The 21,951-nt window shown below is 39.3% G+C and overlaps 1 protein-coding gene and 1 long non-coding RNA gene across 3 annotated transcripts in view; both read right to left on the bottom strand.

Annotated features, from left to right (window-relative positions):
- Window positions 1-5,128: 5,128 nt before the first annotated feature.
- LOC148221790 (uncharacterized) lies at window positions 5,129-5,487 on the bottom strand. The gene is made up of 2 exons (XR_015807403.1): window positions 5,350-5,487; window positions 5,129-5,171 (listed from the first exon to the last, which is right to left on the bottom strand). It is a non-coding gene; the product is annotated as an uncharacterized LOC148221790 (long non-coding RNA).
- Window positions 5,488-8,793: 3,306 nt separating this feature from the next.
- The window catches only part of GNAS (GNAS complex locus), a 128,592-nt gene continuing 115,434 nt past the window's right edge, over window positions 8,794-21,951 (bottom strand). For both annotated transcript variants that reach the window (XM_014873819.2, XM_088175193.1), the window contains exons 6-12: window positions 15,517-15,571; window positions 15,094-15,167; window positions 14,599-14,657; window positions 12,911-13,031; window positions 11,790-11,920; window positions 11,197-11,264; window positions 8,794-10,310 (exon numbers count right to left, since the gene is read on the bottom strand). In XM_014873819.2, coding sequence (XP_014729305.2) covers window positions 10,164-10,310; window positions 11,197-11,264; window positions 11,790-11,920; window positions 12,911-13,031; window positions 14,599-14,657; window positions 15,094-15,167; window positions 15,517-15,571 — 655 coding nt within the window. In that variant the 3' untranslated portion in view covers window positions 8,794-10,163. The remainder of the gene's footprint in view (window positions 10,311-11,196; window positions 11,265-11,789; window positions 11,921-12,910; window positions 13,032-14,598; window positions 14,658-15,093; window positions 15,168-15,516; window positions 15,572-21,951) is intronic.

Here is a 21,951-nt window from a genome sequence, read left to right as displayed (position 1 = left end):
TGAACAGCATCAAGTTCATAGGAATGATGAAGTGTTACGGTAGAATAGAAAAATTGACAAGTAGGAAAACAAACTAACAAAAAAAAAGGGGGGGGGGAGATAATTTTGGGGAATAAAAGCAGGGGTACTGTGAGCCACGTCCCCTGCTCTGAGGCTGTTCTGGCAGCCTGTGACACAGGATTTGTTCCCATCCACAAAACTGAATCCCCGGAGCACTGGCTGTGCCCAGGACCCTTCCTGGGGATGCTGAGCAAAGACAACGGGTCAAGAGGGTCCCCAAGGAAGGGAGGGACAAGGAATTAGATGAACAGGGGGCAAGTCTACAATGAAAACTGATCACATAATCAGGCCTCAGGCAAGGAGAGAGGCATTAGTGAGACTGTGAGAAACAGAGTCCCTTTGTGTCTCTTCAGATCCACTCCTGTTCTTCAGTTGTATAAAAGTTTAACTGTGAGAAAGGGGAGGGGGAGGGTGTGTGCTGGGATTTGGAAGCTAGCCAGGAGTTTTGCTGATTAATAATTTAAAAGGTCCTTTATTCTCGTTCAGCTTCTAACTGAAAAATAGTAAAAAGGAATGACATTGTCTTCCACGCATTGCTTGGTAAGAAAGGCCAAAAAACCCCTGTTGAGAAATAAGTTGTAGGATCTTCAACAGACAAAATCCTTGTTCATATGTGGTTGCTGTGCTCATCCAAGGATTTGCTGCATTTCCCAGTTCAGTGCAGAGAATGCAGCCCAGCAGCTGAGCTGCAGCACAGCCCGAGTTGTGTGCTGTGGTGTGCTGCCCTACAGTGGTGAGCAGCCCTTCCTGAAACGCTGCTCCGACAGTCGGCAGAGCCGGGATAATTCTTTATTGTTCTTTTTGCTCTGCCAGCAGAAGGGGAAAAAAGACTTTTTCGGAATAAACAACACAGATTGAAGCAGAGCCACAAGGGACAAGTTTTCCACGTTTTCCACTGCAGGAAGGGCGACAGTGAGGGGCATCCCAGTGGCTGTGGAATCACAGTGCTCATTTTTTATGAGGGACAAACTGGGAGCGAAGTGACAAGCTGAGGCTGGGAGCCAATGGAAATATCCTTGAGAAAAAGTTTTTGGCTCATCTCCATTTGGTTAGCAGGCAATTTCCATCCCATACATGTGAGAAATAATAGTGAACTCGGAACAGGCAGTGTGATTAACTAGTCAGAGCTTCCTAAAAAAGTACCAGATCTGAATTTAATCCGTCCCAAAGAAAGAAAGAAAGAAAAAGTACTTTCTGAGAGTCTCATAAGAAACATCTCTACACCTCCTGTGCTTCATCAGCTTTTTTTATTTCTTCTTTGGCTTGCAATGGAGTTATAAGATGTGTAATTAGGTGTAAGACAAGTTCTCAGGAGGTGATTTCAGAGTAACCATTATAGCACCTTAACAGAAGGTTCAGAAAACTTCAAATTGGAGAAAAAGTGAGTCCAGAACTTCACATTCCAATGAAGCTGAATGAGAAAACCACAAGTCTGAGACTTCATGAGGCTTAGGAGGAGATCCTGGTTCTTTACAGAAAGTTCAACTAAAGACACTTTGCATGACAGTTTTTATATAGGTAGGAGAATCTTCCTTCCCACAACCAAAATTTTCTGTGTATCTCCTGGGCAGGACATTGGGATCTGCAGCCTGGAGAATTCCATTGTGCCAGAGGTTATGGCCTGAAACATTTGTAGCCTCAGTAATGCATTTTCTGAGCAGGTAAAAGTTTTGTCTGGTGACAACAGTTGGACTTGTGGGACTTCAGTGATAATTATGCTACAAAACTTCCTGCTTGATTGAGTAGGAAATGAGAACAGTCCCCAGCACCAACTGCCATTAAGAGACACAGGGGTATTAGACATTTATCATACAATTTCAGTGCCTGAATCTTAAAACTAGAAGTTTCCCGTCTTTATATATTTATATCTCTTTATTTTGATTGCAATAACAGAAAAAGATTTTTTAAAAAATATATAAAGAATGAACAATACTCAAAGCATTTACTTTCAGCTTCCCTTGAGAAGAAAACTAGGGATCTGTAACAGCCAGACATTTGCTGAATAGCCCTTTGCAGAATTACAATATCCAAGCTTGCCTCACTTCAGGTCAATAAACAAGAGGAAAAATCAGATTAGACCGAACAGCTTCAAGATATAATTTAAAATGTGATGAAATATTAAAGGTACTAGAAATTGATTTTGCTAACTAAACCATTACAATTTTGAATGGAAACAATGTTGGTTGTCTCTTGGGCTCAACTGCATTCCCCATATGGATTTGTGTTTTACAAAGTTTCAGTGAAATGCTCATGACTAAAAGCACTTAGATTTACCTGAATGTCCCTGAAAGGTTTTATTATGCAGCAAATTAATGCAACAAATTTTCCCCTAAATGCATATTTGACTATATTTTATGTGTAAAATATTCTTGAATGACAATTTCTATCTAATGAGATTTTGATGTGGCAGAGAGCAAATTTTGAGATAAATTTTGAGACATTGAGAAAATTTGGAGCCCAATAGATATCCAGTGAAGGCCTTGATGTCTTTGCTGCATGATTTGAGGAAGCAGTAAAGGCATTCTGGAAAGCGAAAGTGTGTGAAGAAGAGACAGATGTACAGGAACATGGAAAATTACATTATTTTTTCTTTTTGTACCTTTTTCTTTTGTTGTTATTTAACAGAAAAATAAACAAAGTATCAAATGCTCAAGTTTCAATTCCAAAATTTGCTTGATTTTTGACCAAATTATTTAACAACTGTACTTCAGGATTTGCTACCTAAAGGGCTGAATGTAATAAGCTGACAAATCATCCAACTCCATTTGGTTCCTTCCTAAAATATAGAAGAAAACTCCCAAACAGAAGAGCCGACTTCCAACAAAACTGTTTGCTTTTTATTCATATGTTTTTTAAAAATATCCACCCTGGCATTCTCTGTCATTCCCTCTGCTCCTTGCCCTCTACAAATTCTTTCAGCATAAATTTGTATTTTTGTAATCGTTAGCCCTTTACAAAGCAGCCAATACATTCAACTAGAGATAAGGTAATAACTTTCCAATGGAGTAGGAAATTACAGCAGCATCGTTAGGCTAATGAGTTTTGGCTAAAGAGTTCTTCCTTCTCAAGCAGAGCCTCAAGATGAAGCATTTCTGTTTGTACCTTGAGTACTGGTAACAGTTAATTCCAGACATTGAACACATGACACTTCACCAGGTAACCAAGAATATTCTGAGACAAAACGAGGTGGAGGTGATGGCATTCTAGTGTCCTCTGAATGTCAGCTTAAAAATTGGAACTGTATTTTATATACTGAGGATTGCTTAAAACACTGAGCCTCCCAACGCCCCAAGTGCTGTTCAAGACGAGCCTGTGGTGGAAACATTTTCTTGCTTCTAAGCAAGTTTCAGCTATCATTGAACTCACCTTTCACTGAACTATCTCCCAGCTCTAAAGGTTGCACAGGTTGCACTTTTTTTTTTTTTTTGCAGTTCCTTAGCTGGATATCTCTGGCCTTTTGGGATAGATTCATTCTCTGACCTTGAAAATTTGTATGAGGATCCCAGACTGGGTCACTCACCTGGGGAATGAAGAATTTCCCCCCTAAATCTCTTTTTCAGTGTCCAAGGTGATGGATTTTGAATTTTGAATTGTCTCATTCCTTTCTTTCCTAACTGCTCTACTCTCTAATCAACCACACTGTTACAAGAGTAAGTGGGGTGAGGACAGCAGAAAGCAGCTGAACCCAGAGGCAGCAGGGTTTGGGTCATGCTGCAGGACAGAGCAATTGGCTGTTAAATTTCCCAGTTTTAAATCACAAACAGGTTCACAAAAATTGTTGCTCATGGCTGTTCTGGGCTTACACAGACCAACCCTCTGTAGCCCTGTGAGAAACACAACTCAGGGTTAGCACCAAAACTGCCACCATCCATTACTTCATTTTGGATGTTGTGCCTTCAAACAGTAAAAGAACAGAGATTCAAACTACTGAGATATTCATCACACCCCCCCCAGGATACATCTCCATGGCTCTACCTCAGCACTTTCCATTAATACTGTGAGCTCTTCCACAATATTCAGTTCTATCACCCCTAATTTGTCTTTTTGTGGAAGCTCTTCTGATCCTGCCAACAGCAAACTGAAAATGTAGCAAAAAACCCAACTGGAATGTGCCCCCCTGATGTGGCAATTCCTAACCCTGATACAGCTGCTCCTTCCTCTGCCTGCACTCTGGCATTTCAGTTGCAAGAATGATACAGTTCCAAAGTCACATCAAATACTAGAAAACTACAAACAGAAACACTGTACTTCACTATTAATAATTCACATAAAACTCACAGCCTAAAACAATAATTTGCATGGCAGAACAACAGAACTGAGAGAATTCCCAACATTACTGCCTCTGTCCTAGGCTTGTCTTTCTCCAAACTTGAGTAGTAGTATATTAAAAAATATATTAGCCAACTCATTCAATAAAATGACTGTGTAAATTAAAGTGAAGAGATAAATTCACATTTTAATTTTGAATTTGCTTACAGTTGTCTGCTGGTACCCAGCATTAGAAAGCATGTTACACAAAAATCCCTAATGTCAGCATCTTCTCCGTCAAAATTTTATCCTTCTCCCTATCTGGGACAATGTTTAAAGGTTTTATTTTGCTCTGTCATTCAATAATTTCAAGTCAGACTTCCTAAGTGAAAAAAAAAATTAGGAAAATCTGTAAGTTTTGTTTTTTGGGATTTTTAATTATCTATTACATATTTGGTCAGTTATCCATGTTACAGAGGTATCAATGCTGTTGTTACCCTGGGGAATTCCCTGTTTTCCACAGAACCAGGCTAAGTTTATAGGACACAGAAGTCAGAAAAAACTCTCCATTTTATTATTTTTACGTTAATGCAGTGAGAGATCTTATTTGCCTCCCCACCTCCTCCCATGTTACTTTTCCAAGTCAGATTTGTGCTTTATTCTGCACCCATTTTGCTCAGCTCAGTACACTGAAAGTAACCAGGGTAAAAAGCAGTTGGAGCTTTTAAATGAGAATCAGGGATCAAAACAAATAATGATGAAGGCAATACTTTTGGCTCAAATTTTAGCAGTCTGGGCACTACAGTAAAACTCTGAAGCAGTTTTACCTTCCCTGACACATCCACTCACAGGACTGAAGCCAACTGGGTATGACCAGGATTAAAATAGGCTCACTCTTGGAATTTGTCTTGTCAGTCACCAGAGGGATTTCTCTGTGTCAGGCTTTCATCATCAGAGCTTCAGAAATCCCCTTTGGAGCTTATTTTATTTACAGAGACGCTTCAAAGTTTTTCATAGAACAGGAAAATTTTTTTTCCCAACAGATGAATTTTCAGAGATACCAAGCTGAGGAAGAAGGGCCCAGTTTGGTTTTGGACTGCAAACAGATGTTTGCTTATAAATATTTTTACTGTTATACAAACTCAACATGTATTTTAGAGATGAGGATCTGCTCCTGTGAGAGATTTCCACTGATAGTAATCTATGGCCCTGATCCTGCTTATTAAAGTTAGTAGGAATTGTATCATCTACTTCCATGGAAGAGGTCTTAGGAGTGTTAGGAATACACACAGCACATTAGGTACAGTTGGGGAAAGAAGAGAACTTAACTCTCTTCCACAATGAGTTACATAATTTTATAACTTAGAACAACTTTATCACTCTTAAGACATTTGTATAGCACCAATCACCAAGAGCATTGTCACTAAGGCACTGGACTGGTACTCAGCTGTCACCGGCTCTGCCTCCAGCTCTGGGGTCAGTCTCCTGTGTTTATGTCTTTTGTTTTTACTGGCACGTAATTTTTGACATTGGAAAATAAATAATACAAAACATCCTCCATCATTTACAGGGACAACACACCACGACGAATTACAAGGTGCTCAGGTTCTGAAGCCACAAACATTAATATTTCTGTGCATAGATTTACTGGCAGAAGGAAATTACCCTGCAGGTATCAATTCCATGCAGCACAGTGGAGCAGTGTTAGCTTCCCTTCCCCTGGAGTTAGGACATACCCTCAGTTAAATCCTGCCCTGATGCCACGAATCAAAACAGTTTTTAGAGAAATGAAGAAAAGCCCTCAGGACTCCTGCCTATGACAGCTGATCCAGGATGCCTTCCTAGGCTTTTGCATCAAAGTCTGCTCCTATCAGCTTGCAGAGCTCCAGTTTCAGCCTCTGAGAGCAGGTTTTGATGCTTTCAGAGGCAGCTGAATCCTTTCTTAGCCTGTAGTGGATTTATGTCTCCTTATTATTAAAAAAGAAAAAAATCTTTAGGAGTTATCTCTATTCTGCTGCACCACACTGAATGTGTGCTCTGATACACAAATTGCTAAAAGTTCTTGGGTTGAAATAAGTTACTGCAAATGCACAGTAGCTGATTTTGAAATCACAACATCTCTACAATTTATTATTATTTTTACAAAATACCCAAAGTGATCAGACCATATTGTAGGTTACTGGCTTGCCGAAGGCTGTTTAAAAATCAAAACCATTTCTGAGTTACAGAAGTGCCAAAAACAATCTTGAACCAGGTTTGTTTGCTGTTTCTTTTGTTGTTTTCTTTTTAAACCAACCCCCATCCAACAAAACAGTTGTATAACTTAAAACAGAAACAAGAGTTTGTGTTGGAAACTATTGAAAAACCAACCCACCAAATCACGCTTGAGCAGAAGCCCTGTATGGCAAAGATTCAGCTTAGGGCAGTTGAGTGCCAAGGTAAGACCCTCCATAGGTTTACAATGGAAATACTGACACAACCTCAACTACAGTGATGCAAATGTGCCCTAAAAACACTGTATTTGCTTTTATTAATAAAAGTGGTAGTGTTTACATTTGCAGGTATCTTACACTTCAGCATCACGATGAATACTGAGTAGAATGAGTTAAGTTTTGGCTGTAAGGTCAGAAGTTTCCAAACAGATGAATGAGACAGAAGTGACAGTCCTCAATCATGAAAACAAGAAGTTCAAATAAATAAATAAAACAAAACTAAGAAATATGGGTAAGCATTAGGTTGGAATGGTTCAATTAACTGCAAATTATGGCCACTAAATTAGAGACAGAAGAAAACACAGTTACTTATTAAATAGCAAGCATTAAAGCTTTATGGTTTTGTATTTAAAAAAAAAAAAAAAAGGAAAAAGAAAGCTGTTAAAAATAAGACTTGCATTTACCAGGCCACCAAACTGCATGGACTAATAAAGAGACTAACAAAGGCAATACTGAGACATTAAGACACACACACGCTCCGTACTTGTGCAACTCAACCATATTCAAAACAATTGCCTTTTTCCTCACATAGGAAAAAAAAAAAGCATCCCCTAAACATATCTGTTCATATAAAGCTTTAGGTTTCATAAACTGTTGCTGTCTTATATAGCTCATTGTTATTATGTGTCCTCCTCATCAGAGGAAGAAGCTTATTTTGTTAATTTTTTAATGGAGGTGCTTTGTTTCTCTCAGATGAGAGATTACATTCCTCACACCACTACAGGTTTTCTCCATTTATAAATTTGGTGTTCACACCAACTCCTCCTAGGCTTAAAAAGATAAGGGTTGGCACTAAAATAAAGATTTTGGCTCCTGTAACTAAAATTAAGGCTCACAATGAATTTCCTTTCCACTACGTGTGTCCCATTTTTACCTAGTGGAAACGCCAGCCCTTCACCTACAGGCACTGGATACATTCTGAATTGCAGGGGCCTATTTTCAGTCAGGTTTTCTACAGTTCTACAAAGTTCAGGTGGCAACTGTCTAAACCTGTGAACAGGAAAGATCAGTCTTGAAAGGCGAGTAACAACCACAGCTAAACTTTTTCTAGACTATTCAATGTCTTCTGGAAGAAATTGTGAATTGAGATGGGACAGTAACTCCCTCACATTCCTGCTCTCCAGTGAAAATGGACTGTGTGATTCATTTTAAGACTTTAGCCACAAAAGCAAATGAAAAGTCACAATTCTGAACAGTTGCAGTTCTTAGTATTGAAAAGGCATCCGATACCTGAAGCAAATCTAGCTGCACAGACATCACTGACCACACCCTCACTTGAGTTTAAACTGGATCTCTTCCCAAAAAAAGAAAGCCAACACGGTCTCTTGGGTGGAGGGAAGCTAGTGTGAAAGGCAAAGAGGCAAGAATTTTGGTGTTTTTGTTTCTTTTCCTGTTAAAGTCACTGCATTTAAGATCCAGATCAGTTTAGGGGTGTAAATGAAGGGGGAACAGGGGTGTTTGAGTAATATAGGCTAACACTGTTCTAGATGTGTTATTACAGCTGTAATTTCTGACTCTGTACAAATTGTACACGTAGGTTTAGACACATGAAAAAGTAACACACTCACAGAGACATAAAACACCTAGGTATAAAATATAAAGCAGTGTAGTAGTTACTAAAATTACATGCTCTCTTATTGCTACAGTGATTTTTGCTCTTTTTTCTTTTTACTGTACCACATGTTGTTCTAAGCATATAATTTGCATAAATTATTCAAGTTTAAGAAAAAATCCACACATCTTCACTTTTAAGCTACTTATATAGTTAATATAAAACAAAAAAGGTTCTAAAGTATCTCTTTATTAAAAGAGAAATAAAAATGTCATTTGAAACTGGAATTCAGTGGCCAAATCCAAGGGCAGTGCACACCTTGTCATTCCGGTAGTCGTTGCCCACGCAGCGCAAGCCGAGGTTGGTGGGTATTTGGCCCAGTCTAGAGATGGTCACCAGACCTGCATGATGCCCTACGTGTCTGTTATTGTTCTGGTTTGGTTTTCTTTTTTTTTTTTTTTTTTTTTTTGTAGTTTTTTTTTTTTTGTCTTTAGCAAAAAAAGGACTATGAATGACCAAAGACTAACATTTATAATTTGTAGCAAAATTTGGTTTTATGTAGAAACAAGCCATGTTTTGCATTTGGATAGAGATTTAAATGAATTAAAGCTAAAAATTAAAAAGCACGATGCTGCAACATCTGGTCACTTGTTGAAGACCTCACTTTTAAAGTGGTTAAGTTTGCACAATTTGTACTTTTTTCTTTTTTTTTTCTTTTTTTTTCCTTTTTTTTTTTTACTAAACAGTATTTTTCCTTCTTTTATAAACCAGAAAAACTAAACTACAGATAAATTTTCCCTACCTTGAGCTAATGCTGCAGATAGGGTTGACAAAGCTGTACAGCGCAATCAAACATACTTACATCTTAGCTCATTGTACAGGTACAGCCATAATCAAGGCACAAAGATCTTCTACAAGTTATTTTCAATAAAGTTGTACAAAATAATACATTTTACAGTCTGTACAAGAATAATAATCCAGCAGTAAAATAAAAAATGAGGGAAGGGAAGAAGAAAAAGAAGGGAAAGACTGTGAGGACTACAGTCTAGATAATGATTTTTAGAGCAGACGGGATCATCAGTGGACAAACTGAAAACAGTGTGTGGTTAACTCTTTCTGCAATCACAGGCCATACGCAGTTCAATTCATAAATGTCCATGGTTGTCTTTAGACCACCAAGACTGGTTTTAAAAATACCCTTCTGAAAGGTAGCAGTTGGTTTTTGCACTGTCTAGGTCTGCTGGAGAATTGTCAGTATTTCCGCCCAAAGCCACATTACAGTCAGAGAACCAAACTCAAGGGTCTGTCTTCAAACTTGGTCTGTGACTTGGCACCTTCGTTACTCGGATGCAGTGAGTGATACAAAGTGGAGATCACGGGTTATAGGATTATGCCCACAGCAGTGCTAAATTACCTAAGGTTTTCTCTCCCCCAATTTTTTGTTTCAACGTTTTAATTTTTTCATCCCCAATTCTTTCAGGTGTTCCACATTCAGGACTTTTAATTAATTAGGTTTTATTTCTTTTTTTTGTTTGGTTTGGGTTTTTTTCCCTCTTTTTTTGTTAATAACAGTGTTAGGGAATCCTCATGGAAATGGCCTTTTAAGTGTTAGGGGCCATCTCAAACTGTCCGAGGGGTACAGAAGCAAGCTTAGAAGTGCTGCTATTGTCCAGCAAGGAGAAAAAGTTGAGGGGTGCAAATCAATGGGAGATTCAAACAGTTCTCTTCCACCCTATGTGGGCAAGGGTGTTTTTTTTTCTTTTTTTTAATAAGGAATAAGGAGTCCAAAACACAGAAAAAAGTGCTCTCCATCACAACAACTCGTATTGGCGAAGGTGCATGCGCTGAATAATGTCCCGACAGTCATTGAAAACCCTCCGGATGTTCTCTGTGTCCACAGCACACGTGAAGTGAGGGTAGCAGTAGTGCCTTCCATCTCCACTTGCTGTGCTGATTCTCTGTGCAAAGCAAGAGGGAGACACTGGGTTAAAATCAAACCCTCTGGGGGATCCCCAACCCACCCCCAAAGCTGGGCTCAGTGAAGGTGAGATGTGCATTGTGAGCTCTGTCTTCAAAAAGTGCAACTGAGTGGCCAAAATGCCCACAAAGTTTTCACTCTCTCGCCTGAAACATGAAATTCAAAATGATCAGAATTACATGGTGAGGTGGTCACTGCAAGCTGGGGGAATTGCAGAGAGGAATGAGAACTCAGGAAAATGCCATTATTTATACGCAGCTTTGGTGGATTTAGCAACACAACTCCTAGTCCATTTGGCCATGAAAAGAGTAGGATTTTGCCTCCCTGTACAAAGCTTTTATCCCTGCTTTATACTTACAGAAAGCCTCTCTCAACTTTCTGTTTTGTTCCATTTTAAAATAAGTCCATAATTTGACTGCCAGGCTCACCATTACAAATAATTGTAATATTAAAAAAAAAAATCTACGTCCATTATAGCTTCAGCTGACCAGTAATGGGAAAGCTAATACAAAAAGAACATTAATATCTGACAAATGAGGCATCTTTTGATTAGTCTCTATCTTTAGAAATAACGCATGGAATAAAAATCTGGCCCCATTAATAACAGCAGGACTTCACTCATCGTTCTATTTGGGGTTCCTTAATTCTCACCAATTCTTTTACTATTTAATTATGTACAGAAAAATATCCAAAAAGCAGCTAAGAAACAGCAGTAAAGCTCATAAATATAACAGTGGCTGATGCAATGTGGATGTTAAATATAAACAACATAAGAAGTGACAGCACTTTGCAATAGCAGAAGATGAGCAAGAGCTTGGGTTTGAGAAGAATCATGTAAGAAATAGCCAAAGAAAGGAAATACTTACAAGAAACTCGTCTCTAATAAAATACTTGGCCCTTGTAACTCTGGGATCCTCACCAGGCTCTGGTGTTGCTGATTAATAATAAAATAAGTATCTTATTAAAACACGTGTTTTCTGATAAGAGCACCTAAAAATCTCAACTTGTTCTGTTTTCTGCTCACGTATGACAGAAATACACTTGGCAAAACTGACTGTAAGACAAGACAAACCACAACATTATTTCAACCAGCAGGATTTCAGGGGAACAAGGGAATATTACAATGGCCAGGGTACCAGGCATTTTTGCAGGTAAGGGAAATGACCACAGGCAGGATTTGGGAGAGTCCCGAGGACACATTTGTGACAAAATGTGTCAGACTGTGATCTACACCAAAGTAAATGGATTTTGTCATGATGAAATTATTAGTATATTAAACATTTAAGAGGCAGGAATCTCTCATTATCAATACCTTAAATTCAACGTTACAATTTGGCTAAAAGATATCGATGATTACATCTACTTCAGCGTTTTCAAGTCTTAGCTGAAGCTACCAAAACCATCACAAATGTGATTAACAAGGAAATGATAGATTGCAAACAAAACTTTAAAATCTTACCATCATCTGGTGTAGTGTAGCGAGCAAATTCTGGAAAGTAGTCTTCAATTTTAGATTTCCCTGCCAAAACTTTCTCTGCTAGCAAATCTTGTTTATTCAGGAAAAGGATTACTGAAATGGTCCGTAGCCACCTGTGGAAAATGGAAACCAAACACTGTGAGGAGGCACAGTACAGATCATACAGAAACTTTATAAAATAAAGTCACACAAAATGTCTGGAGACAAGATCATCTGACACACTGGAATGATTTGGAAAGGTTCCTTTTATACCTGAAGCCCAAGGGTGAATACCTGAATTCCAGGTGTGCACACCCTGAGGCTGTTTGGGTGCTCCCCACTTTGTGCTGTGACTCCAAACCCATCCCAGGGGAGCATTTCCACCTCCCAGAGCACTGCTCCATCACTACTTTAATTACTTCAGCCTCAACATGCCAATCACTAATTAGTAGCTGTGCAGAGCTCTTTTCAATGATCTGAGTGTAATAAACATGAAAGGTGGGAGAATGCGACCAAAGAACCTGCCCAGACTGTGCTGGGAAATGTGAATAACAGAGCCCTCTGTGCTGTTAAACCTGGTGGCAAGCCAAGCACCACACTCACCTTCCTCCTCAGGGGATGGAGGAGGAGGAAAGGAAGAATGAAAGCAAAAAATCTGGGGATAAGATAAAATAAAAATTATGACTGTTTAATTAGTGAAGGATAAGTAAAAGGGAGGTGAAGACAAAACAAGTGATGCAAAGGCAATCACTCAGCCCCTCCTGTGGGCAGACCAATACCCAGCAACCTGGGTAACCTCCCAAAATCCCCTCTTTTCCCCCTTACTGCAGAGCATGATGTTATATGGCATGGAACACACCTCTGGCCAGTTTGGGCCTGCCCACCTGTGTCCCTTCCCAACGCTGCAGGATTCACTGCAGGGACAGGGTGAGCCTTGATGCTCTGCACACACTGCTCAGCAGCATTGGGGTGTTATATCAGCATTGTTTTAGGCAAAACCTAAACCACAGCACTCTGTGAGCTGTTATGGAGAAAATGAACTTTGTCCCAGCCAGGCCCATCCACGAGTGGTGACTGCAGTGTGAGACAGGATCAGTAATGAGTGAGAAAAACCTTTCACAGACCTGTTGTTCCAGATACTCTTGAAGAGGTTTAGTGCTTCCTGCAGCCGGTTGGTCTGATTGTCCTCTCGTATCACCATGTTGTAGCTACTGCTCGCCACCACAAATATGATAGCAGTCACATCTAAACCAAGAAACAGCCTTTAGTTAATGCCAAACTTCACAAGAAATATCCAGGAATCATGAAGTTCCAATAAGAAGCTGCCAGACTTTCAGCTCCCTGCAGAGAACAGGCTGGGATGCTGTTGCTGGCAGCTTTTTAAGTACCAGGAATCAAAAAAAAGCAAGTGAAGAAACCATGGAAGACACGCAAGGCAGGCCCCAGAACAGAAGCTGACAAAACAGGTAGGAAAGAAAGGAACTGAAGCAAGAGAGAGAAACTGAAGAAAGCCAAGAGCAGAATTTAAAGAAGATATAAAATGTGTAAAGAAAATTGGAAACCACTGTGAGCTATCGGGAAAGGACAGGGAGGTCCTTGAGGGAAAGCTTCAGGGCACACAGCACTTTTGATTTGTGTAAAGAGTAATAATAACAACAGCAGACTGCAGTGAATTCATGGTTAATTGCTCTGGTCCCCCTGTAGTGTGTTTTACTGCTCGGAGCCCCATCTCTTCCCTGGGAGGCATTCCCAGGATCACAGGATCTGTGTCTGACTTGCAGGCTCACCCACCTCAGGCAGCAGCAGTAGAACAGATGAGTCAGACCATGAGGAACAGGAAGAGGAAGGAGCAGAGGTAAAACCCAAACAAATCTGTTATTAATAGCACAGAAGAAAATATTGCACAGTCCTTCCACACACATACACAGTGTCCAGGTGATTCTGTGACACAGACTGTAGCAATGTACCATGAATTTCAAGTTGCATTCTGCTGTATTTGTTGTCTAGGATCTCACTGTAACTTTTCTACAAAAGGGTGGACTTTACTGTGTAACTTCATTTCTATTTTGTCCAAACAACAAAGAAGAGAAAATATTTTCACCAAGTCAGGTTTAAGAAAACTTGTGTGGAGCAAGGTTTCTCAACAGATACAAAATAAAACAGAGGGCTGCAGTGAAGGTATCTGTCACACTTCAGGAGACACACAGAGCTGCCTAATTTCAGTCACGTGGGAATTAAACCTGACCTGAACTCATGGGGACATTGAGTGAGACTCCAGCTCTCACCAGATTTGTCCAACCACACAGATGCTCCCTACAACCTCACTGCTAATTCAGAAAGAAGCACCACAACACAGCCAAGTGTCTGCAGTTATACACAAAAATGTGACAGTCTGATTTTGTACATATAATAATTATCTTATATTGTGTATTTTGCACAGGCACATCCATATGTAAACCTGCATGTGGAGGACAGAATGTGGTTTGGAATTTACACTCTCACAGCTGGCAAATAATGCACAAAGCCAGCTCCAAAAATTCCTGATGAACTGAAGAGTTGGAAGCCAAAAAAAATGGACAAGCTGAAGTTATCAAACTCAAATTCCTCTCTGCCTACATTCTCCTTGAAGATGTTCCCTGTAGTTACAGGAGTTTACATGTCAAGAAAATCTCAGTCCTGTATGACTGTTGGATAACTCCCTATTGAGCTACATGGAAAGATGATGGATTTCACACAGTCGAGAAAATGAAGATTAGGCACAACAATTCTGCAGAGAACTATTTTATAAAGCCAACAGAAATTCTAATCCTACCATTAAAACACTGGATCCATTTTCGGCGTTCATCTCGTTGCCCTCCAACATCAAACATACTGAGAAAGAAACATAAATCCAGTCAGTCAGAATCATTTTGTGCTGAGGTTTTTGTTTGTGTCTGCATGCAAACAGAACAGGTAAGAAACTTTAGGACTTCTGTGTCACAGAAGTTAAAGGGAATCTTGGATTACAAAAACCTGAATAGGTGAACAGTCCATGAACACATGCATGCAGAGAAAATAGATTAAGAACATTTTGTTCTTTGTGATTTAAAATAAAGCAGAAATTGCACACCAATTTGCATTTCATTTTCCAGCCAGACTACTAAATTAAAAGATGATAAAATACTTCCTTTCTATTAAACACTGATACTTGAGAAATACAGCAGGCTCAATGAATATATGGTAGGCTCTCCTTCCAGTTTACCTTGGTATTTATCTGTGTTGTATTAAAAAAACGTAAAAACATGAAAAAATAAAGAATTATACTTACTGAAAATTTACTTTATCCACCTGAAACTTGGTTTCAAAAATTCCTGATGTCAAAACTCTGCATCTGAGAAGATCCTAAAGCATAAAAGGAAATGCACTGATTCAACACAGATACTTGGTGAGTTTCCATATATCCAGCAATGAAAATAAACCCCTTTTTTTTCCATGCTGTACTACAACACTAGGGAACAGCACTGGAGTGTTCAGTGTCACAGAATCACGATGGAAATATTTTAAATGATGTAATTTTATACATCATTTATGTCTATAAACATAATCCAAAGGACAAAGCCATTTTTACTGGAATACTAAATATATACAGTGCATGGCAATACCTGAAATGGCAATTAGCAAATGAATGAATTGTCTCCAAAGATGAAGGGAGCAGATAAATTGTGTCATTTCCCCCCAAAGCTCCACGTACCTGGTCAGATGGGGTGTACTCGTTCTGTTTGACTATGTCAATCTTGTCTAGAAAACTGGGGAGAGGAAAGAAAAAAGAGAGAAACTTGTCAATTTGAAATCAGACAAACCTTCTGATGCTTTAGTAACCGACAGTTCCCAGTTAAATTCTGGTACATTTTAATGCTCTCAGGCTCACAAAAGGATGAAAAACCCCACGTTGAAATGGCTCAGTTTGTGTTCTCGTCCCCAGGACCGGTGTTCCCAGCTGCAGCCGGCAGAGGGCTGAGATCAGCTCCATGAATCCAGCCGGGAATCTCATCCAGCCCCTCCCGCCGGCTCCTCCACCACAAACACAGCGGCAGTTTAATTTAGGTCATTTATTCATCTGGATCCCACGATATAACCTGCTACTATTCACGGGAAAGCAATGACTCAAGCAAATTGCCCACATGTACTTCCCCTGAAAGTCAAATGAGTATTTTTAAACAACTTATCAACTCTATAGTTCTTTAGATAAATGAAAGCCCTAAACCAATTTCAGTACAAGCTCAGTTAAGTGAGAGGAGACACTGATTTTTCTGTCAGCTGCTGTATCAGTGTTTCAGTTACTCTCTGGAGCAGCAGCAGTAGTTGCCTAATTAGGTAATAAGAGATAGATTTTGTTCAAATTCGTTAGGCATTACCTACAGAGTATTTAAATTTTTTTTCCAATTAACTGTAACCTCATAATTATCTTTCACTTCAACTCAAAGAGCAAAAAACTCTCAAGGAATTTGTAATTCTGCTTTATTGTGGTGGCAAATCAGCAGCTCAGGATGCAGATTTTATGGTGTTTGCCCAACACCAGCTCTGCTGCCAGGTGCCCCCTTGCTCAGCCCCTTCCACTTCAGCAGTGCCTTTACCCCAACATTAATCATTAATCAGCCTTTACACCAATAGGCTTTGAGCTCCCTCTGAAATTCCTCTGCATGAATTGTTTTCTCTCTGAAGCAGAAATCACAAAGGAAAGGTGAGTTTTCCCTGCCTCCTTTCATGTGCACCAACAACAGTCACAGCTTCAACAGGGGAAAAAAGAGCCCTGTCTCAGATTCACAAATCAAAACCCCAAACAACTCCCAGTAAAGCCACCACACAACTCACTTCCTAAAACACCTAATGAAGAGCAGGGAAAGGGGGAAATATATAATCCTGTATTTTGACAACTGCTTCAGTGCAATACCCTTTTCATCGGGAATTAGATGATCTTGCTTCAGAGTTACACAGGAAAATTAATTTTTGTTTAGGCTGAATTACAGATTTTTAAACATACTGAAATGTATCTTAAGTTAACACACTCCAAAAACACGTGAGACAAAGTGCAAAGATCAATTTCCATCATGGAACGTGACATGGCCACAGACACACAAGGGTAAAGTGGTGACAAACTGTGCTCTGCAATTTGCAAGCTGGATTTTTTTCCACGTATCTTCCAAGCTGTTAAGTAAATTTTTTTTTTTAAATCCAAAGGGAAGAAATAAAACTCTCTGTTCAGTACACAGAGGATGTTAAATACGTACAACAGCTCTGAGTTCCAAGTAGCACGAGTGTTTCCATCCCGTCCTGTCCCCTCAGAGCAGTTTCAGAATCACGTGGCAATTTCACAAGTTGGAGGATGCTTGAAAAATGTTCCGAACAGAACATGTTCATCAAGATCCAAAGGTGATTACTGCAATCACCCAGCCTTTCTGCATGAATTTATCCAAGCAGAACATTTTATGCTGGGTTCCACAAGAGGTGGGTTTTTGGTTTTGTGTTGGGTTTTGGGGGGTATTTTTTGTTTTGTTTTATTTTTAAACACTCTGCTAATCAGCTTAATGGATTTTGGAAACTGAAAATTAGAAAATAACAACAAGATATTGCTAAAACCTGGAACTGAAAGTACAAACTTCTTACTGTTGTTTATGCAGACTATTTTTAGGCCTATGATTTCCTTGAAAAACATCAGCCACATAGGAGCAGTAGTACTGTACTTGAGATGAATTCCAGCAGCAATGCTCATGCCAGGTAAAACAAGTTCGAATGGAATAAATATTTCTTCTTCCCCCCCCAAAACAAGCTCCAGCATTCAGCAACATCTGATACTCCTAACAATGCTCCTTGGAGAGAGAAATCCTTCCCTGTGTGAGAGTCTCCAGAAAACCCCTCCTGCTTGCAGGGCATTGTAGAGAAAAGGGAGCACAGAGATTTGTTCAGAACATTTCCCCCTGTGCCCGTGCCTCTCATGAAAGTTTGCTCCAGCAGCTTTAGAAAGGGCTAAAGGCATTAAAAAGCAGTTTGATTTTCTGCTCACATGTAAAGAAAGTGGATTGTTCTTTCGGTTGGTCAATGCAAAATTAAATGTGAGGAGGAAAAGGGAGCAGAAATTTGATCTGCTCTGATGCACCTAAAATAAGGAGCAACAGCGGGAGCATGAGAGTTCAGAAAAGATCAATACACTGTGTTCAGAGACTTCTCAGTCAATGTTAGTCAAAACCAAACAATTTATCCAGTAAATTAAACTAATAATCCAGTCAGATGAGAACAAAGCCCAATTAAAAATAAACACAAATTCACCATCATTAATTTCTATTTTTAATTCTTGCTATGCTCTACCCAAAGCATAAGTGAGGCCACTTGAGTACTCCTCTGTGTGCCGAATTCACTGCTGTGAGAGATTGTTCTAAGCCTACTGGAGACGTGCCCACCATCTACTGTGTCAGCAGTGAACTTACAGGGAGAAATAGAAGTGACCTTGACGAAATAATTCACATAAAACTGTCAAACCACAAAACCAAATTTTATACTGCGAGCAAGCCTTCAACCAAGTTACAAAGTTAGTGTTTTTTTTGTTCTGTAAAATCTTCCCAGAGATTATATGGAAAAGCTATCTTCCAGAAAGCAAATAATTCATTCAGCATTGCTGCCAATTCTCACTTCAGGCCACATTCTGGACATGACTAAACAACAGGATCAGCTACTGCTCTGCAAAATTCTGTCACGTAGTAAGAGGCTCTTTGCCTGTGTTATAAAACATTAATACTGCTCTGACACATGCTAACAAAAAAAAACTCAAAAGACTTCAGGTTATTTGTAGTCAGTAACACTGAGAGGAAGCATCTCTAGGACAGCATGAGTTATGTCTCTGAAATATTAAAAATAAAGGTATTTAAAAAAATTAAAACAATCTGAAGTAAAAAAAAAATGCTGCTGCATTTTTGCATCCCTTTTTTTAGCTTAGATAAGGAAAACCACATGTGAGGTGTTCCAAGTAGATCTTTGTGACAAATAAAATGTCTTTAATTTTAAGGGTGCACTCAGGAGGCAGATTACAGAGAGGCTTTCCTTAGCTCTAGCAGGTCCAAGTAATTAAACCACACATGTATGCTCAATTCTTCCCAAGTTTTAACTAAAACCAACTATGTCAAAACCATGTCCCAATGTTCAGATGAAGATATATGCCAGTACCTGAGTTATTCTGGAGTTCTTTCATCCAGAGAGAGCTGCTTTATCCCTATGAGGAGGGAATTTCCTGAATGGACAGAGAAGTGCAGCTTGTTTTCCCTGCTGGAAAGGTGTGGAACACAGCAAACCTTCCACCTCAGAACCAGCACAGCCTCACTGGGGAGGGAACTCAGGCTGCCTTTCCTCCAGCATTTCCTGACATCCTTAATAAACAGTAACTGAAATATTACTCTCTGTCATCTGATGAAATGGTTGGCAGACAGGATTTTTTTTTTCCCTGCTATGTGAAGAAGAGCTTTTGTTTTCAGCCTAGAACAACACTGGAAAGGTGTCTTCAAACTGACAACACACCTATATTTGAAGAGCTTTATTTCCATTAGGTTTTTTTCTGGTCAAGTCATAACTTGAATTTGCATATAAAATGTCTCCTTTAAAAGACACAATAAGATCTCAGTGTCAGCAAGGTACTTAATGAAATCAAGATTTCAATCCCAACTAAACACAGTATTTGTTTATAACTTATAAGCCTCAACAGTAGCAGTGAAACTCTGTATTTGTGAAGTTCCTTGCCTCTGAAATCCTCGAGGTATTTCACAGACAGTAAATCAGACTTCCAGCTCGTGCCTGCCTTCATTGAGGCTGCACTTCCTGCCTCCACCATCACACCCCAAAAAGCACACATGGCATTAACCCTATTTTAAAGACAGGCACACTGAGTGCTTAATTGCCCCAAGTCCCTTGAGTCAGTGGAAATGATTTTTCATTTCCACTGAGTCAAGTGTTTCTACCAAGATATTACTAAGAACCCACCGGAATATTACTAAGAATTATCAAGATTTTACTAAGAATTACACTGGCATTTCCCCCGATCACCTCTAAAACATTCTTTCCAATTCAGATTTCTATGGTCAGAAAGAAATTAATATTTTTTTACTGATCACCCTAAAGACCAAAATGTGCAAATGCCCAGCAGATTTTTATTTATCTACACCCTATTAGAACTACAAAGTACCACTTAAAGTAGTTTTAAGCTGAAATTTCACTCAATATTAACAGTGCTTATTGTAAATAAGAGTGCGTTTTTTATTTTTCAGAACAGACCATGCTTTACTTCTTCTTTCCTGCCTTTTGAGTCTTGCCATAATCCTTTATGTTATTCAGCAAAGCTTTCTAAAAGCTCTGCACTGAACTATTTGGTAAATTCTTTCTACAGCTATGCTTTCTATGCTGAGCCAGAGACACAGGATGAGTACAAAATATAAAACTCCCTTTTAAAAGGGTATTTGTGTGTGAATGAATTGACTGTCCCTCAACTCTGTCCCTTTCTGCTGCTCAAAGCAAGCAGGGATGGGGAGAGGAGGGAATCCTAATCCTTAAACTGGTGATAAAGATTTCAGCTCATTTATTTTGCAAACAGCAGGCAAAGTTACAGGAATGATGGAAACAAAACAAGCAAACGTTCAATCTGCTGGTATTTATAGTGTCCTGCAAACATGGACAGCATGTGAAACCAAACTTGTCAGGTTTTTCCTCAAATATAAGTTAAAAATCCAAGTTGGGACATCAGTAGATTTTGACTGTTTGTTTTTTTACAGATATACTGGTATTTTCTATTATTTGCAAAGGGGGAGCTTTTGCTGCTGAGGTGGTCACTGAAAATTTGCCACAAACATTACTGGAAAATTAAAAATGCTCACAAAGACATAGGTCCTTTTTCTGCCTAAACAAAACTAGATAAGGAGAGAGAAAATAAATGCCAAAACCTTTGTAATTGCTTTAACAACTTCACAATTAGGAAAGAGAAAAAACCTTTATAGAGACAGACACATAGGGACAGTACTGGACCAAGTATTATTGGTATAATTAGGAGAGCAGTATATTGCATCTAAAAACATCTCATATATGATGTTTCTGTAACAGCATTCTCCATGTCTGTCCTCAGACATAAGGATCCCATTGAAAACCAGATTTATGTTGGAAATGAACCTCGAAATGTAGCGTAAGACATGAGAGAATTAAACCAAAAGCCGACTCTCCAGAAAACTTTCCCAAGAAGCTGCAAACACTTTTTGATTTCCAGTTTCAAGTCAAAGGGTTATTATGATTTCCTTATCGAAATTGTACGTTGCACAGAAAGGTTTACAAATTGTCTAAAGCTCAGAATTTAATTATAAATGGTATCAATGCGTACATATCCCAGAAAAGTGATTTTGAGAGCGGCCCCAGCTGTAATTCCAGAAGAACCTCGAGCATTCCAGCCACTTGGAGGCAGAGGGGCACCATGGGTCTAATTTTGAAGCAAATAATGAGAAAGCTGAAAAGTATGACTCCATATATTTGGAATCATCTTGTGGTAATCAAGGTTACAGTTCCTTATATGGCATGGAGAACATGAAGCACACACAAAAAAATAGAGTATTAAAACGATGGGGTACAAAGAGCTGCAACTATCACAAAAAACCAGGACGTGCCAGCAAAGCCCCTTTAGTTTTGTGTCTCCGTGAAGCTCAAACCTTGCCCTAAAAACGAGGCTGGTTACGCACCCGGCTTCCCAAACTGCCTAATTAAAGCAGCGTAATCCGCCGGCAGGCATGAATGAATTTCAGACAAACCCAGCAGAAGGCAAACCAGCCCTTCAGAAACTGCCAGTGCTCAAAAAGGGAAATGGGGAAAAGGTAGGAGAAAGACAAAAATCTATTTAAAGAGGTTGTAGTTGTCTCTTTTTTTTTTTTTTTCCCCCCTCTCTCTGCCTGTCTAAAGTTAGTCTGGCTTAGAGGATGCACTAACTTTCCCAATCAGTTTTACATTACAGCACAAGTCCAGAAATAGCTCCCAGCCGCCTTGGCCTCTAGCACGGTTGCCATGACAATGGAACCACAGGGCTATAAATAGCTCATCAGCACCAAATCTTGTGAGACACATCTGGAATGGGGCCAGCCCAGCCCCGGCCTGACAAATAAAAATAGGCACAGGC

This window comes from Sturnus vulgaris, chromosome 17 (genome assembly GCF_052056855.1).
Source record: "Sturnus vulgaris isolate bStuVul1 chromosome 17, bStuVul1.hap1, whole genome shotgun sequence".
NCBI classification, from domain to species: domain Eukaryota; kingdom Metazoa; phylum Chordata; class Aves; order Passeriformes; family Sturnidae; genus Sturnus; species Sturnus vulgaris.
Note: the sequence above shows the minus strand (reverse complement) of the source record. Positions and strands in the feature narration are given on the sequence as shown.